The sequence below is a fragment of the Leucoraja erinacea genome, chromosome 16 (genome assembly GCF_028641065.1).
Source record: "Leucoraja erinacea ecotype New England chromosome 16, Leri_hhj_1, whole genome shotgun sequence".
Classification (NCBI taxonomy): domain Eukaryota; kingdom Metazoa; phylum Chordata; class Chondrichthyes; order Rajiformes; family Rajidae; genus Leucoraja; species Leucoraja erinaceus.
The window spans coordinates 30,118,525-30,133,905 of NC_073392.1; the positions used below are offsets into that span (position 1 = coordinate 30,118,525).

The 15,381-nt window shown below is 45.6% G+C and overlaps 1 protein-coding gene across 1 annotated transcript in view; it reads right to left on the reverse strand.

Annotated features, from left to right (window-relative positions):
* LOC129704922 (ubiquitin-like modifier-activating enzyme 1) overlaps window positions 1-15,381 on the reverse strand; it is a 222,492-nt gene that overhangs the window by 196,964 nt on the left and 10,147 nt on the right. The window contains exons 4-8 of the mRNA XM_055648331.1: window positions 13,547-13,715; window positions 13,021-13,155; window positions 8,807-8,913; window positions 6,125-6,215; window positions 1,991-2,127 (exon numbers count right to left, since the gene is read on the reverse strand). Of these exons, the coding sequence (XP_055504306.1) occupies window positions 1,991-2,127; window positions 6,125-6,215; window positions 8,807-8,913; window positions 13,021-13,155; window positions 13,547-13,715 (639 nt within the window). The remainder of the gene's footprint in view (window positions 1-1,990; window positions 2,128-6,124; window positions 6,216-8,806; window positions 8,914-13,020; window positions 13,156-13,546; window positions 13,716-15,381) is intronic.

Here is a 15,381-nt window from a genome sequence, read left to right on the forward strand (position 1 = left end):
GGGGGAACTTCTTTACGCAGAGAGTGGTGGCGGTGTGGAGTGAGCTTCCAGTGGAAGTGGTGGAGGCAGGTTCATTGGAATCATTTAAAAATAAATTGGATAGGCATATGGATGAGAAGGGAATGGAGGGTTATGGCATGAGTGCAGGCAGGTGGGACTAAGGGGAAAAAAAATTTGTTCGGCATGGACTTGTAGGGCCGAGATGGCCTGTTTCCGTGCTGTAATTGTTATATGGTTTATATAGTTTATAAGTACTGGAGGACAGAGGATCTAGGGGGATAGAGGAACTGAAATAAATTTTCATGGCGTGAAATAGTATTGGGTAGGCTAATGGGACTGAAGGACGATAAATCCCCTGGACCTGATGGACTGCATCCCAGGGCCCTCAGGGAGGTGGCTCTAGAAATAGTGGATGCATTGGTGATCATTTTCCAATGTTCAATAGATTCAGGATCAGTTCCTGTGGATTGAAGGATAGCTAATGTTATCCCACTTTTCAAGAAAGGAGCGAGAGACAAAACAAGGAATTACAGACCAGTTAGCCTGACTACTGTGGTGGGAAAGATGCTGGAATCAATTAATAAAGAGGTAATAATGGGGCATTTGGATAGCAGTAAAAGGATTAGTCCAAGTCAGCATTGATTTATGAAAGGAAAATCATGCTCGACTAATTTTCTGGGATTTTTTGAGGATGTGATAAGTAAAATGGATGAAGGGGAGGCAGTGGATGTAGTGTATCTAGACTTTCAGAAAGCCTTTGATAGGGTCCCGCACGGGAGACTGGTGACTAAAATTAGAGCACATAGTATTGGGGGTAGGGTGTTGACATGGATAGAAAATTGGTTGGCAGACAGGAAGCAGAGAGTAGGAGTGAACGAGTCCTTATCAGAATGGCAGGCAGTGGCGAGTGGAGTGCCGCAAGGCTCGGTGTTGGGGCCGCAACTGTTTACCATATATATTAATGATATCGAAGAGGAAATTAGGAGCAACACTAGCAAGTTTGCGGATGACACAAAGCTGGGTGGCAGTGTGAACTGTGAAGAGGCTGCAGGATGGCCTGGACAGGTTGAGTGAGTGGGCAGATGCGTGGCAGATGCAGTATAATATAGATAAATGTGAGGTTATCCACTTAGGTGGCAAAAGCGAGGGGGCAGATTATTATCTCAATGGGGTTAGGTTAAGTAAGGGGGAGGTGCAGCGAGACCTGGGTGTCCTTGTACACCAGTCACTGAAAGTTGGCGTGCAGGTACAGCAGGCAGTGAAGAAAGCTAATGGAATGTTGGCCTTCATAACGAGAGGATTTCAATATAGGAGTAGAGAGGTTCTTCTGCAGTTGTATAAGGGTCTGGTGAGACCACATCTGGAGTATTGCGTACAATTTTGGTCTCCTAATTTGAGGAAGGACATCCTTGTGATTGCGGCAGTGCAGCGTAGGTTCACAAGATTGATCCCTGGGATGGCGGGACTGTCATATGAGGAAAGATTGAAAAGACTAGGCTTGTGTTCATTGGAGTTTAGAAAGATGAGGGGGTTTCTTATAGACACATATAAAATTATAAAAGGACTGGACAAGCTAGATGCAGGAAAAAATGATCCCAGTGTTGGGCGAGTCCAGAACCAGGGGACACAATCTTAGAATAAAGGGGAGGCCATTTAAAACTGAGGTGAGATAATAAATTTTCACCCAGAGAGTTGTGAATTTGTGGAATTCCCTGCCACAGAGGGCAGTGGAGGCCAAGTCATTGGATGGATTTAAGAGGGAGTTAGATAGAGCTCTAGGGGTTAGTGGAATTAGGGGATATGGGGAGAAGGCAGGCACTGGTTATTGATTGAGGACGATCAGCCATGATCACAATGAATGGCGGTGCTGGCCCGAAGGGCTGAATGGCCTCCTCCTGCACCTATTTTCTATGTTTCTAAGATACCACGGTGGGGTGTCACTGCCATCTGCTGGAACTTGGAGGATCTGCACCCTCTGCCGAGCAGCTGCTCACCAGTGTCCACGATTTCCACGGGAACGCAGTTGTTCAGCTCCGTCATGCCCTGAACCTCCGAGAAGGTCACAAAATCCCCCGTCTGAAATCCATGATACGTCGCGTCTGGACAAATCACCTGTCCTGGGTTCTCCTGAGTACACAGAAAAAGAAGGTTAGCAGGGATTTAATTAAAACAAGTTACATTTATAATGCTTTTCATAAACCAAGTCTTCCTCCGTCCTCTCATCTATAATGTCTATCTTCGGTTGAAACAAGCACCTGCAATGTGATGAACACAATGCCAAATGAAACTAATCTCCTCTGCCTGCATGTTTAGTTTAGTTTAGAAATACAGAGAGGAAACAGGCCTTTTGGGCCATCGAGTCCAAACAAACCACGATCACCCGTTCACTAGTTCTACCTTACAAACTTGGTGCAATTTACAAGGCCAATCAACCTACAAACATCCATGTATTTGAAATGTTGGAGGAAACCAGAGATAGTAAGATAGCAGTATTAAAATTCAAGTTAAATCAAATTATCTCCGCAAGAGTTATCAGGCTATTTCAAATGACTAAACAGAAACATTTTGAATTTGGCGACAAACCGCATAAACTTCTGGCACGTCAGTTGAGAAAAATGGAAAAAGATCATACTATTCAAAAAATTTGATCAGATAAAGATGAATTGTTTACACTCCCTAAAGGTATTAACGAAAGATTTGTACAATTCTATCAAAATATATCCACATCTAAAACTTCAGTAGAAACGATAAAAATTAAAAACTTCCTCGACAATTGTAATCTTCCGTCACTTAGCGTGGCGGAACGTGAAGAATTAGGAGCGCAGATCACAATAAAAGAAATTGAAGAGACTATTAATTCATTGAAGAATGGTGACGCGCCAGGCCCAGATGGGTTTAGTAATGAATTTTATTAAAACATTTATGATTTATTCTCCCCGCGTTTACAAGCCCTTTATACATATGCATTTAAAGAGACGCTACCACAAACTTTAGCTGAATCAACTATTACACTGATACCCAAAAAAGATAAAGATCTCGAAGAGCCGGGATCATATAGAGCAATTGCTCTGCTAAATACAGATCAGAAAATATTAGCTAAAACCCTGGCAAGAAGACCAAATCTATCCCTCATTGCTGGCACCTGATGGGAAACGGCTGTATAGTGGGAGGCAACTTTAAAAGGACTGCACCACTGGGGGGGGGGGGGGGGGAAGAGATCCTTTCACAGTGTGTGGGGAGTGTGCGGGAAGGGCAGGAGTGTTGAGAAAGAGGAGGTCGGGGATCATGGCAGCAACCAGAGCGGGCAGAGCGGGTAGTGGGAGATGGATAACAGGACAGCGGGCGGTGGAGCTTACTCCTGTGTCAGCGCGAGTAACCTCAATTGGTCCCTTGTTCGCACTGACACCGCCCGCTGTCCTGCTATTGATCGCCCGCTGACCCGCTCCACTCAATGATCTTTGCTCTTGAGCTGGTCCCTTCAGTGCCGGTCAACATTGAAAGACACAGACCCAGCAGTGAATACCATGCAGTGTCACCCAGTGCAGCAATTGAGGCTATGTCCTGCTCCCGGCAGCAGTCGGAATATAATGATTTGCGGTAAGCGGCTGACAAGAGCAAGGCCAACGACCGGCAGGTGAGAGATGCTCAGACGGAGAGCACTGCCAGAGGTGAAGCAGGCCGGCAGCAGCGCTGAGATCTCGGCAGCCACTCGCAGGTACTTCCCTGCCTGGGCACAATGTGGTGGCTCCGTGCCCGGAGAGGTGAGTGAGTTACTGGCATGATCCCCGACCCCCTCCTTCTCAACGCTCCTGCCCTCCCCATAACTTTCGCCCTGGCCAGATTCCCCACACCCTGTGAAAGGAACTCTCCTCCCAATTGGTCCCTTGAACTAGTATTGTTATTCAATAAGATCACTTGTCCCGGTGTACTCCTGTTTTTCCAACCATATCTCCACCTGCCATCACCCTCCACCCCCAACCCATTCAGTCATTCAGAATGAAGGAGATTGGAAGCCTTGGGCAAATTGATTTGTTACTTTCTTTATTTTTATTTTTTATTTTTTGAGCGTGAAAAATCCCACCAGCCTTCTTTCAAAATTTAGCAACTCAAAATGGGGGTGAGTCCTCATTGCCGGGAAATACGGTAATTTATTAAGCGATATGGCTTTTAAATACTTTATAAAAGTCGACTGACAGCTTACGGAGAGGAAAACAATCTGCGATTGGACAAGGGCGCCGGATCCGGATTATCCAGGTTACCCTGATGAACCACCTCCCCTAGAACCAAGTTCCCCAAGACAACATTGGAGAGGGAATAAAGTATTGGGGCCAGACCAATGTTATACTTGTGGTGGATTATGTCACTGGAGTAGGGAGTGCCCGACACAAAAACTACAAAGTTGAACAGAGAGAGCAGAGAGGGAACTGGCAAATAAATCAGAGGCAGAGAAGATAAACACCCTTCTCTCAAACTAATCCATTCTCACCATCCTGATCAGCAAGTCTGTCCAGATTTAAGGGACAAGTTTGCCAGCACCCTATCCCCGGGCCAATGGAAGTAGTGTACCAAGACAAAACAGTAAAACATACAGTCGTAGTAACCACTGAAAATTTTGCAAGGAAAGAATCACTGGGAAATACCCCAAAATGATGGAAAAATAACAGCCTATCCCATGTTTCCCTGAAAGCACATTTTAAAGTCAGCAAAGTGGTAAAATTGGATGCAAAAAAGACCACCAGGGGCGCTGGGGAGATGGCAGCCCTGCCTGGAGTCTGTTCGTTTTTTCATCTTTTTGTTATTTTTTTAGTGTTTGTTAAAAGTTTGTTTTAATGTACTTCGGTTTGTTTTATGTAGGGGGAGGGGGGAGGGGATCGGAGGAAACTTGTTTTCAAGTTCCTACCTTCCCGGAGATGTGATCAATTTTTGGATCACATTCTCCGGGCTCTGCGGCCTAACATCGCTGGAGCTGGAGGCCTCCTCGGACTGTCGTGAGCCCCACCATCAAGGGCTCGCAGTCTCGGGAGAGGCAAGTCGGGAGCTCCAACACCGCAGAAGGTTCGACCAGCCCCGACGCGAGGTTCGATCCGGCGCGGGGGAGCTGACAACCCCCCGATGCAGGAGCTGAACACCTCGACATGGAGGGCCCGAACGCCGCCGGCTACAGGAGTCAAGACCGTCCCGTCAACGGGGGGCTCGAGGCCCCTGACCGAGGAAGAAAAAAAGGAAGGACAAAGTTTATTTTGCCTTCCATCACTGTGAGGAATGTGTAGGAGTCACTGTGGTGGATGTTCATGTTAAAATGTGTTTTTGAGTCTGTTGCTTTTAATTGTATGACTGACCTGGCCAGTGAAATTCCTCGTATGTTGCAAAACATACTTGGCGAATAAAATCTGATTCTGATTGCTTTAACTGTGGTCAGCAAGGCCATTGGAGCAGGGAATGCCCATCGCAAAGACAAAAAAGAAGGGACTATAACAAGAGCAAAGGGGAGGCTAGAGAGAAACTAAGAGGGGAGACAAAATAACTGCTCCTAAGATGACCAGTTAAAAATTGTAATGTGAATATTTTGGCACTGGTAACAGGACAACAAAGTGTTAAAAAACCGTTAAAACCGTTTCGTGAAAAAACCCCAAGACATATGGAAACGAGCTTCAGAGGTTGCTTCACACATCACGAGGAAGGCGAATTTTCCAGCAAGTGAGAAAGACTTGGGAGCAATGGCAAAGAAAGCAATTGATCTGGCAGATCCGAATATATATGAAGAACAAAACTTGTTTAACCAATATAGTGTTAAGTGTGATCAGACCCCAAGGACAATTGTTCCACAGCTACGCCAGCATGTGGGGAGTGAGGTATGTGGACCCTCAAGTGTGGGCAGAAGACTCAACTCTGATAGACACACACACACACACACACACACACACACACACACACACACACGATTACAGAGTACTATGTTTGCATATCTGTTGTGCTGCTGCACATTAGAATTTCATTGTTCCATTTCGGACAAATGACAATAAAACACTCTTGACAATTCTCCCGACAAGCTGGTGAACTCAATGCGGGAGGAGGACGGAGACGGTGGAGGGGCTGAATGCGGACGTGAGTGGAGAGGGCTTACCTTGGTGATGCAGGATATATTGGCACGTATGGGTTCCTCGCCATTCTCATCCTTCACCTCAAAGTCTTCCCCAAAGTCACAGAACAGCTGACTGTTTAAATGAACCAGACATAAATTGTTGGCGGAGCAGTGAGACAGGAGGTGACCCACAAACACAGAATCAATACCACCCACTGCCTCAACGCTTATCGGAAAACCCCTCACCAGTTATTGGAACAGAACGCTGCCCGAGGGGACGACTGTATCCCTGAGGCACAAAGAACTGCAGGTGCTGGTTTACAAAAAAAGGCACAAAGTGTTGGAGTAACTCAGCAGGTCAGGCGGCATCTCTGGAGAACATGGATGAGTCTAAAGATGGGTCCCAACCCAAAACATCACAGTGTCATACAATGCGGAAACATGCCCTTCTGCCCCACTTGCCCACACCAACCAACATGCCCCAACTATACTATCCCCACTTGCCCACACCAACCAACATGCCCCAACTATACTATCCCCACCTGCTCATGTTTGGCCAATATTCTTCTAAATTTATCATATCCATGTACCTGCCCAAATGTTTTAACCATATAACCATATAACAATTTTTATAAATGTTGTGATGGTACCTGGCTCAATTACCTCTTGTGACAGATTGTTTCACATACCTACTACCCTTTGGGTTAGAAGCTGCTCCTTAGGTTCCTATTAAACCTTTCCCACCTCACCTCAAACCTATGTCCTCCGATTCTTGATTCCCCTACTCGGAGTAAAAGACTGCGCATTTACCCAATCTATTTTCCTCTCATGATCGTATACCTATCCATGTTCTCCAGAGTTGCTGCCTAGCTGTTGAGTTACTCCAAACACTATGTGATTTGATTCCTGAGCTTAGAAGTGTACCACCTCAACTGGGTGGCCAGGTCTGTGCTGAGCTACAATGAATTTGAATCAGGTTTCTGCTCACCTCACTTAATATAAAGCATTATCTTCAACTCTAGCAATCTCCCAGACGGTCAGGTGTTCAGTCTTTAGAGATACAGTGCAGAAACAGGCCCATCGGCCCATTGAGTGCTCTCTGACCAGCAATCACTCTGTGCGGCAGCACTATCTTACACACCAGGGACAATTTTACTGTTGCCTGATGTAGCCTGATGAAGCTAGTGCTGTAAAGTACCCACCCTGCTATCAAACCCTCAAGCAGACAGAGAAAATCTACCTTAGTTTGGTTAATGTCATATATCTATACAGCAAGGAAACGCCTTTTAGCCCAACTTGCCCATACTTGCACATGTTGCCTTCCTGGGCTAGTCTCATTTGCCTGCATTTGGCCCCACATTCCCTAAACCTTTCCTAGCCAAATGTATTTACACAATTCCTGTACAAATGTATTTTCAATGTCACGCCTCTATCATTCAACATTCAAGCGGTAGAATTGCAGTGCCAGAGACCTGGGTTCCATCCCGACTCGGCGCGCTCTTTTAGAGAGGAGACGAGGAGGAACTTCTTTTGTCAGAGGGTAGTTAATCTGTGAAATATTGCCAAGTCAGTGAATATTTTTAAGGCAGAAATAGACAAGTTCTTGATTGGACAGGGTGTCAAGGGTTATGGGGAGAAAGAAGGAAAATGGGATTATCAGGCAGAGATCAGCCATGATTGAATGGCAGAGTCGACTCCATGTGCCGACTGGCCAATTTCCACTCCTCGAACTTGTGAAGTGACTACGGGTGCTGTCTGTACGATGTTTGTATGTTCTCCCTGTGACTGTGTGGGTTTTCTCCGGGTGCTCGGGTTTACTCCCATACTCCAAAGACATGCAGGTTTGTAGGTTAATTAGCTTGTGTAAATTATCCCTGTAATGTATAGGATAAAACTAGTGCACTGGTGATAGCTGATTGGCACCAATTCCATGGGCCAAAGAGCCTGTTTTCACACTATATCTCTAAAAGTAAAAACTTCCTCCGTCTGCTCGTTCCAGATACACACCACCCACTTTGCAAAAAACATTGCCCCCTCAGATCCTCTCTAAATCTTTCCCCTCTTACTTCAAACCCATGTCCTCTAGTTTTGGACTCCCACATTCTAAGAAAAAGATTGTAACAATCTACCTTATTTACATAACTCATGATTTTATAAACCTCTATATGGTCACCTCTCAGCCTCCTAGGCTTAAGGGGAGTAAATACCCCAGCCTATCCAGCCTCTCTTTACACCATAAGACATAGACGCAGAAGTAGGCCATTTGGCCCATCAAATCAATGTTAGATTTGAAATGTTGGCTTCTGTCTATAACCCTCATACATTGAGTGGTGCTTATTCTTTATTCGTGGATTGGATTCTGGTCGCCCCGGTTATAGAAAGGAATTGTAGGCTCTGTAAAGGGTGCAGCGATTTACCAGATTGATGCCTGGATTAGGGGGTATTAGCTATTGAAAGAAGTTGGACAGATTTTTTTCTCTGGAATACCAGAGGTTGTGGGGAGACCTGATAGAAGTATATGTTCAGAAATTAATAGGAGGGGAATTGGGCCATTTGGCCCATCGAGCCTGCTCCACCATTCATTCATGGCGGGTATATTTATCCCATTCAACCCCATTCTCTGCTTTCTCCCCCTGGCCTTTGACATTAACTCAAACCCTCCAGATTCGGTAATACTCTTGTGAAAATTCCTTGCACAGCCCCGTGACGGGAAAGAATTCTTACCCAAATAGTCCTTTTGTATCTGCAATAATGAACTTGATGTCGTTCTGGTGGCAAAAGGTCCCGACATCCAGCTGCTCCTCCAGCAAGGAATTGGTCAGCACCACCACCTGAGAGTAAAACCATCCACAATTAACACAAGTGGAATCAACTCTGTAATAATTCACCAAGTTGGTGCAGCAGGTATGTGTTGCCCAGTCAGTGAGGGACTCCCAAGATCATCAGTACACATCAGTAAGGGCCTGTCCCACCTTCACGACCTAATTCACGACCTCTGCCGAGTTTGCCCTCTACTCGTACTCGCAGCATGGACGTCATGAGGTCGTAGATAGGTCGTAGCAGGCCGTGATGCTAGTCGTAGGTACTCGTGGCATCAACTAGGTCAGGGCGTTTTTATAGCATGATGAAAAATGTCCATGTGTAAAAAAGGTCATGAATAAGGTGGTGATAGTGGGACAGGCCCTTTAGGATGATCCTAGATTTGAACGTGTCAAAGAGCATGTTACTTGGTGTTTAGTTTAATTTATTATTGTTACATGTATCGAGGTACAGTTGTGTGCTATCCAGTCAAAGGAAAAAGCTAAACATGATTACAATCAATTCATCCACAGTGTACAGAAACAGGATAAAGGGAATAACGTTTAGTGCAAGATAAAGTCCAGTTGTTGCCTATATTGGACAACTAGTTAAGGGGAATGATTACATAAATGGGCTTGTATTCCTTGGCGTTAAGATTGAGGGCTGACAGTATGAGTATATAAAATGACGGTGGACAATAATACTAAAGGGCATAGCTTTTAGGCGAGAGTGAGATAGTTTAAAGGAGATGTACTGTTCTATATTCTGCACTGTATGACTCCATGACCATCAGCATTAACAGAAATTTAGTCTAACCCCATTCCCCACCCACAGTGGCATCTGATGATCACCTTTTTATTACTCACTGGCCTATGCTTGCTCTCAACAGAACTCCCCATCACTTCCATTCCCGCCTCAGCAACTTGTCTGCAACTTGTCGTCCTTCACATGTCCATCACCTTCTCCCTGGTCATCCCACCCCCCACCTTCACAATGACCAATTAACCAAATCACCCAACATAATCAATGTCCACATGCAACCAGATCGCTCGCTCCTCCCCTCGCCCGTCAGGCAGAAGACACTGAATTTTCTGACAATCGGTGATCTTCCTTCGGCACTTCCTTTGATTGGGACAAAATTACGATAGAACCTTGAAATCTGCCCCAGAAATCCACCCAGAAATGTGGTGCCTAGGCTGGGTGAGTCGGCCGATCTCAACCCCATTAGGACTTCCGCGCCGATCAGCGGGTCGGATTCACCCCCTGCGGCCCGGGCATCTGGAACGCTGGCCCAGCCGGAGCTGGCAGATCTGTTCCCATAGCCGACTTCCGAGGCCACATTTGCCCTCGGTGGTCTGTTCTGATACTGTCGGACTCCTCTCGGAAACCGTGATCTCTGTTGGTCCGTCAAAACGGATAAACCAGAAAGGCTCTGGAACCAAGGGTGCCGGACAATTTGGTGGTGAACCTGCACAACGTCTGAAGGTAAACACCACCAGATTCAAGAATAGTTATTCAACTATTGAATGGATCTCCCATATACTAAGGATGTATTCACAATCCCCCAATCTGCCTCGTTGTAAACTTTGCACTTTTTATGTGCACTTTCTCTGTAGCTGTACTGTTTCTTTCTCTTTTTGTACCACCTGATGTACCCATGTCTGGATGATTTACTACATATCATTGAAAATAACGTTTTTCACTGTATCTCGGTACACGTAACAATAATAAACTGGTGTGGCAACTGGGGCGCAATGGTAAAGTTGCTACCTCACAACGCCAGAGATCTGTTCGATCCTGACAATGGGTGCTGTCTGTACAGAGTTTGTATGTTCTCTTTGTGACTGCGAGGGTTTTCTCCGGATGCTCCGGTTTCCTCCCACTTTCCAAAGATGTGCAGGTTTGTAGGTTAATTGGCTTCTGTAAAGCTGTAGATTGCCCCGAGTGTGTAGGATAGTGTTAGTGTACGGGGTGATCGCTGGTCGGCGCGGACACGGTGAGCCGAGGGGTCTGTTTCCGTGCTGTATCTCTAAAGTCTAAAGTGAAATCTAATCAAGTGCATCATGATCACTGGTCGGCACAGACTCGGTGCCAGGCTGTGTCTCTAAACTAAACTAAAAGTGTCAAACATCATCACTGCACATCCTCGTGACGTAGGAGGAAACCCATGAGATTGTAACTCCCCGAGGTCAGGATTGAACCTGGGACTGTGAGGCGGCGAGGCAGCTGCACCAACTGCTCCACCACTGCACTGTGCCAGGGTTGAGGCTGTGATTGCAGGAGTCAACGTCAGCACAGATCCCAGGCCATGAAGTCCTGTACCCTCACATTTTATTCACTTTCCAATGAGGAAACATAGGTTTAAAGAGGCTCCGTTCAGAGATACAATAAGCCAGCAAAAGCAGGGCAGCTCTCCACAGACACATCCTCCTAACTGAAGGTTTGCTTTACTGGAGAGGTATCAATCGATCAACATAGTTACTCAGGGCTGTCATGAGACCCATTAGGAATGGGCCACTGCACATCAATCTGTAAAAAGACGTCATAAAAACCTTACATAAGAATTCTCCCTGCTATTAGACACTAAAATTCAATGATTCCCATGGCTGTTACAGCCACTAAAGTGCATGAACAGGCACTGTTCCTCTCTTCCAGTCATTAGTACATGCCTCACACGTGCCAGTCAGTCGCCAGTCTCCATCTAAACTTGGATCAACATGGGATATGCTCCATTAGTCTCCATTATTTATGTTGTTTGCTCCTCTTGCCTGTCCTGCCCAACAATTAAGATCCATTTTGCGAACGATTTTAAGTACCTCCAAATGCAACAGAAAACCATAGCTTCTAACAGCAGATAGGATTGAAAGTCTCAATGTGAACAGAGAGCATGTTACTTGGTATTTGGTTTGGTTTAGTTTAGTTTAGTTTACTATTGTTACATGTACTGAGATACAGCATAAAGCTTTTTTGTGGCGTGCTATCCAGTCAGTGGAAAGACCATGCATGATTACAATCAAGCCGTCCACTGTGTACCGATAAAGGGAATAACATTTAGTGCAAGATAAAGTCCAGTAAAGTCCAATTAAAGATAGTCTGAGGGTCTTCAATGAGATAGATGATAGATCAGAACTGCTCTCTTGCTGGTGAGAGGACAGTTCAGTTGCCTAATAACAGCTGAGAAGAAACTGTCCCTGAATCTGGAGGTATGTGTTTTCACACATATATACCTTTTCCCTGATGGGAGATGGGAGGAGAGGGAGTGACTGGAGTGAGACTCATCCTTGATTATACTGGTGGCCTTGCTGAGGCAGCGAGAGATGTAGATGGAGTGGATGGAAGGGAGGTTGGTTTGTGTGATGGTCTGGGCTTCATCCACAACTCCCTGCTATTTCTTGCTGAACAAATGCCCGTCTATGTTGGGTGAAAACCAGGGCTTAGTATTAAAATCCACAAGCACAGGGTTCAAGACCTGAAATGTTAACTGTTTCTCTCACCACAGATGCATCGATGGTCTGCATAGACCCGATGGGGCAAAGGGCCTAGTTCCATGTTGTATCTCTGAACTGAATCAGTCTCGGGCACAGCACATTGATGTAATTACAAAGATGTGAATGTGGGATAACATAGAACTAGTGTGAACGGGTGATGGGCGTGGACCCAATGGGCCTGGTTCCATGCTGTATCTTTCAATTACCCAATGCTCTGGATCTCACATGATTCCTAGGAGACTATTAAAGATCAGCAAACTTATCCTTGCAATCAAAAAATCCCAGAGTATCATAAAGGACATTTCCCACCCCGGACACTCCCTGGTTGAACTGTTGCCATCAGGCTACGGTACAGATCTACAAGGAAAAGAACAGACTAAAAAACAGTTTTTATCCACTGCTATAAAAACTAAATGTAGCCGCCAAGAACGCAAGGGCATACAGATAAGGGACTGTGGTAACTGTGAAATCGACTGATGCTGAAGCTAATGATATTTATTTTTTGTTTATCATCTTGTATCGTTCTTTTAGAAATGTGGTAACTGGCTGACATTTTTAAATTTTGTTGTACATGGTTCATGTTACAATGACAATAAAGAAACTATTCTATTCTAAACTCAGTGGAAGTCTCTGCAAATGTTTTAACTTTACCTGATGCTGAAGAAGTACATCTTTGGTCAGTATCTCGGTGTACGTGGAGACTGGAACATAACTGTTCAGCCCAATGAGATGCCTTTTCGAAGCATCTGCCCTGTTCTTCCCGATATCCTTCTCCGACAAATAAAACTGAAAATAGAAAATAAACTGATCAAGATATTCTTCTATATTCTGATAGATTTCTCAATGGCACTTTCCTAGATTTCAATGAGTTGCTTGAAGGAGACAGTTTCGGAGAGGTGAAAGTCATCTGAATTTCTCTCATTGGAACAACTTTAATTTAATGGATGCACAAGAGGCTGTCGATCCTGGAATGTTACGTATAAACCAAATTTGTGGATGTCCCGGGTTCGATCCTGACTAAGGGTGTTGCCTGCACGTAGTTGGTACGTTCTCTGTGCTTCAATGGAAGCAGAATGCACACACACAAGGTTGTAGGAATCTACTACTGCGACTCGTGTGAAAGCATACAAGAGGCAGATCTGTTCATTTTGGGGATATTGATGTATTGTCCACCTACCTGGGAGGAGAGATCGCTCCACTCTGTGGTACCTTCGTCGTGTATCGTGACCGACTTGACTCCACCCAGGATGATGTTCTTGGCGATCTCCACCCCAAGTCCTCTCATCCCAGAGATCAACACGTTGGTTTTCTTCATTCGCTCCATGGCATCGTAGCCCAGCACGTACCTAGAGGGGAGATTCCGGCTTTTATTCCTCGATTGGAAACTGGGGGACCGCCATTTTTAATGCTGCAAGATTGGGTAGTGCTGATTAAGTTTAGTTTACAGATACAGTGTGGAAACAGGCCCTTCGGCCCTCCGAGTCTGCGCCGAACAGTGATCCCCGCACACTAGCATTATCCCGCACACTAGGGACAATTTACAATCTTTTACCAAAGCCGATTAAACTACAAACCTGTAGGTCTTTCGAGTGTGGGAGGAAATCGGAGCACATGGAGAAAACCCATGTGGTCACAGGGAGAACATACTTGTTTGCAAGAGGTACAGCTCTTTGACTATTCAGGCAAGTCTTACAGTATACGAGTACAATCAGACTATGCAAAATGTCACCTATTCTGCTCTATGGTCGTTGCTTTCGTCCATCTGTCCGCGCGTTCGCTCGCTTTTGGTGCCGGTGCTTCTCCCATCAGACACACACACACACACACACACACACACACACACACACACACCACACACACACACACACACACACACACACACACACACACACACACACACACACACACACACACACACACACCACACACACACACACACACACACACACACACACACACACACACACACACACACACACACACTCCTCCAAACACACACAGCACGCGCACACACACACACACACACACACACACACACACACACACACACACACACACACACACACAGCATGTCCGGCAGATCAGTGCAGGCCGAGACCAGGAGCAGGCCGAAGGATGACATCAAACGGGTCATGGCAGCTATCGAAAAAGTACGGAAATGGTAAGGGGGAAATTAAAAAAAACCCAAAGGAAATAGATGTTTAACAAAAAAACGGGGGGGGCTAACTATCGCTCCGTGTCCGTGTCGGAGAGAAGGGGGTGGGGAGGATGGTTTGAGTGAAGACGGATCTCGACCCGAAATGTCACCTATTCCTTTTGTCCAGAAATGCCGCCTGACCCGCTGCAGTTTGTGTCTATCCTTTAATCTGTCAGCCTGATATAGCAGAATCTCCCCGAATTAGCTTGACCCCATGATAGAAGCTGGTTACGCAAATGGCGCTGAAGATTATCCATGATCCTACTACGGCTTTTTTAGCGGAGTGGACCATCTTGCTCGCTATAGGATCTGTGCTCTAAAGTCTAATGCACGTCTGGGGCAGTTAAATGTGGGCCAGCCCCAATTCAACACATCATAGAAGAGGGCAGCACATTGGCACAGCTGGTAGAGCTTCTGCCACACACCGGCAGAGAACTAGGTTCGATCCCGACAATGGGCACCGTCTGTGTGGAGTTTGTACATTCTCTCCGTAACTTTCCTCCGGTTTCCTCGCCCATCCCAAAAAAATGTGGGTTTGTAGGTTAATTGGCCTCTATAAAATTGCCCCTAGGTTGTAAGGAGTGGATGCGAGAGTGGAATAACACAGAACTAGCATGAATGGTTCAGAGTGCACTCAGTAGGCTGAAGAGCCTTTTTTCCCCATGCTGCATCCTTCAATCAATCACCATCAACATATCACATGTAATAATCACATCATGGGCAAAAGATTAATTTTACTCTATTGAAGGCTGCTCCTTAATGGGGAGGGAATTTAGGATTTGGGAAGTGAGATTGGGGACTGTTTTTGAAACTTA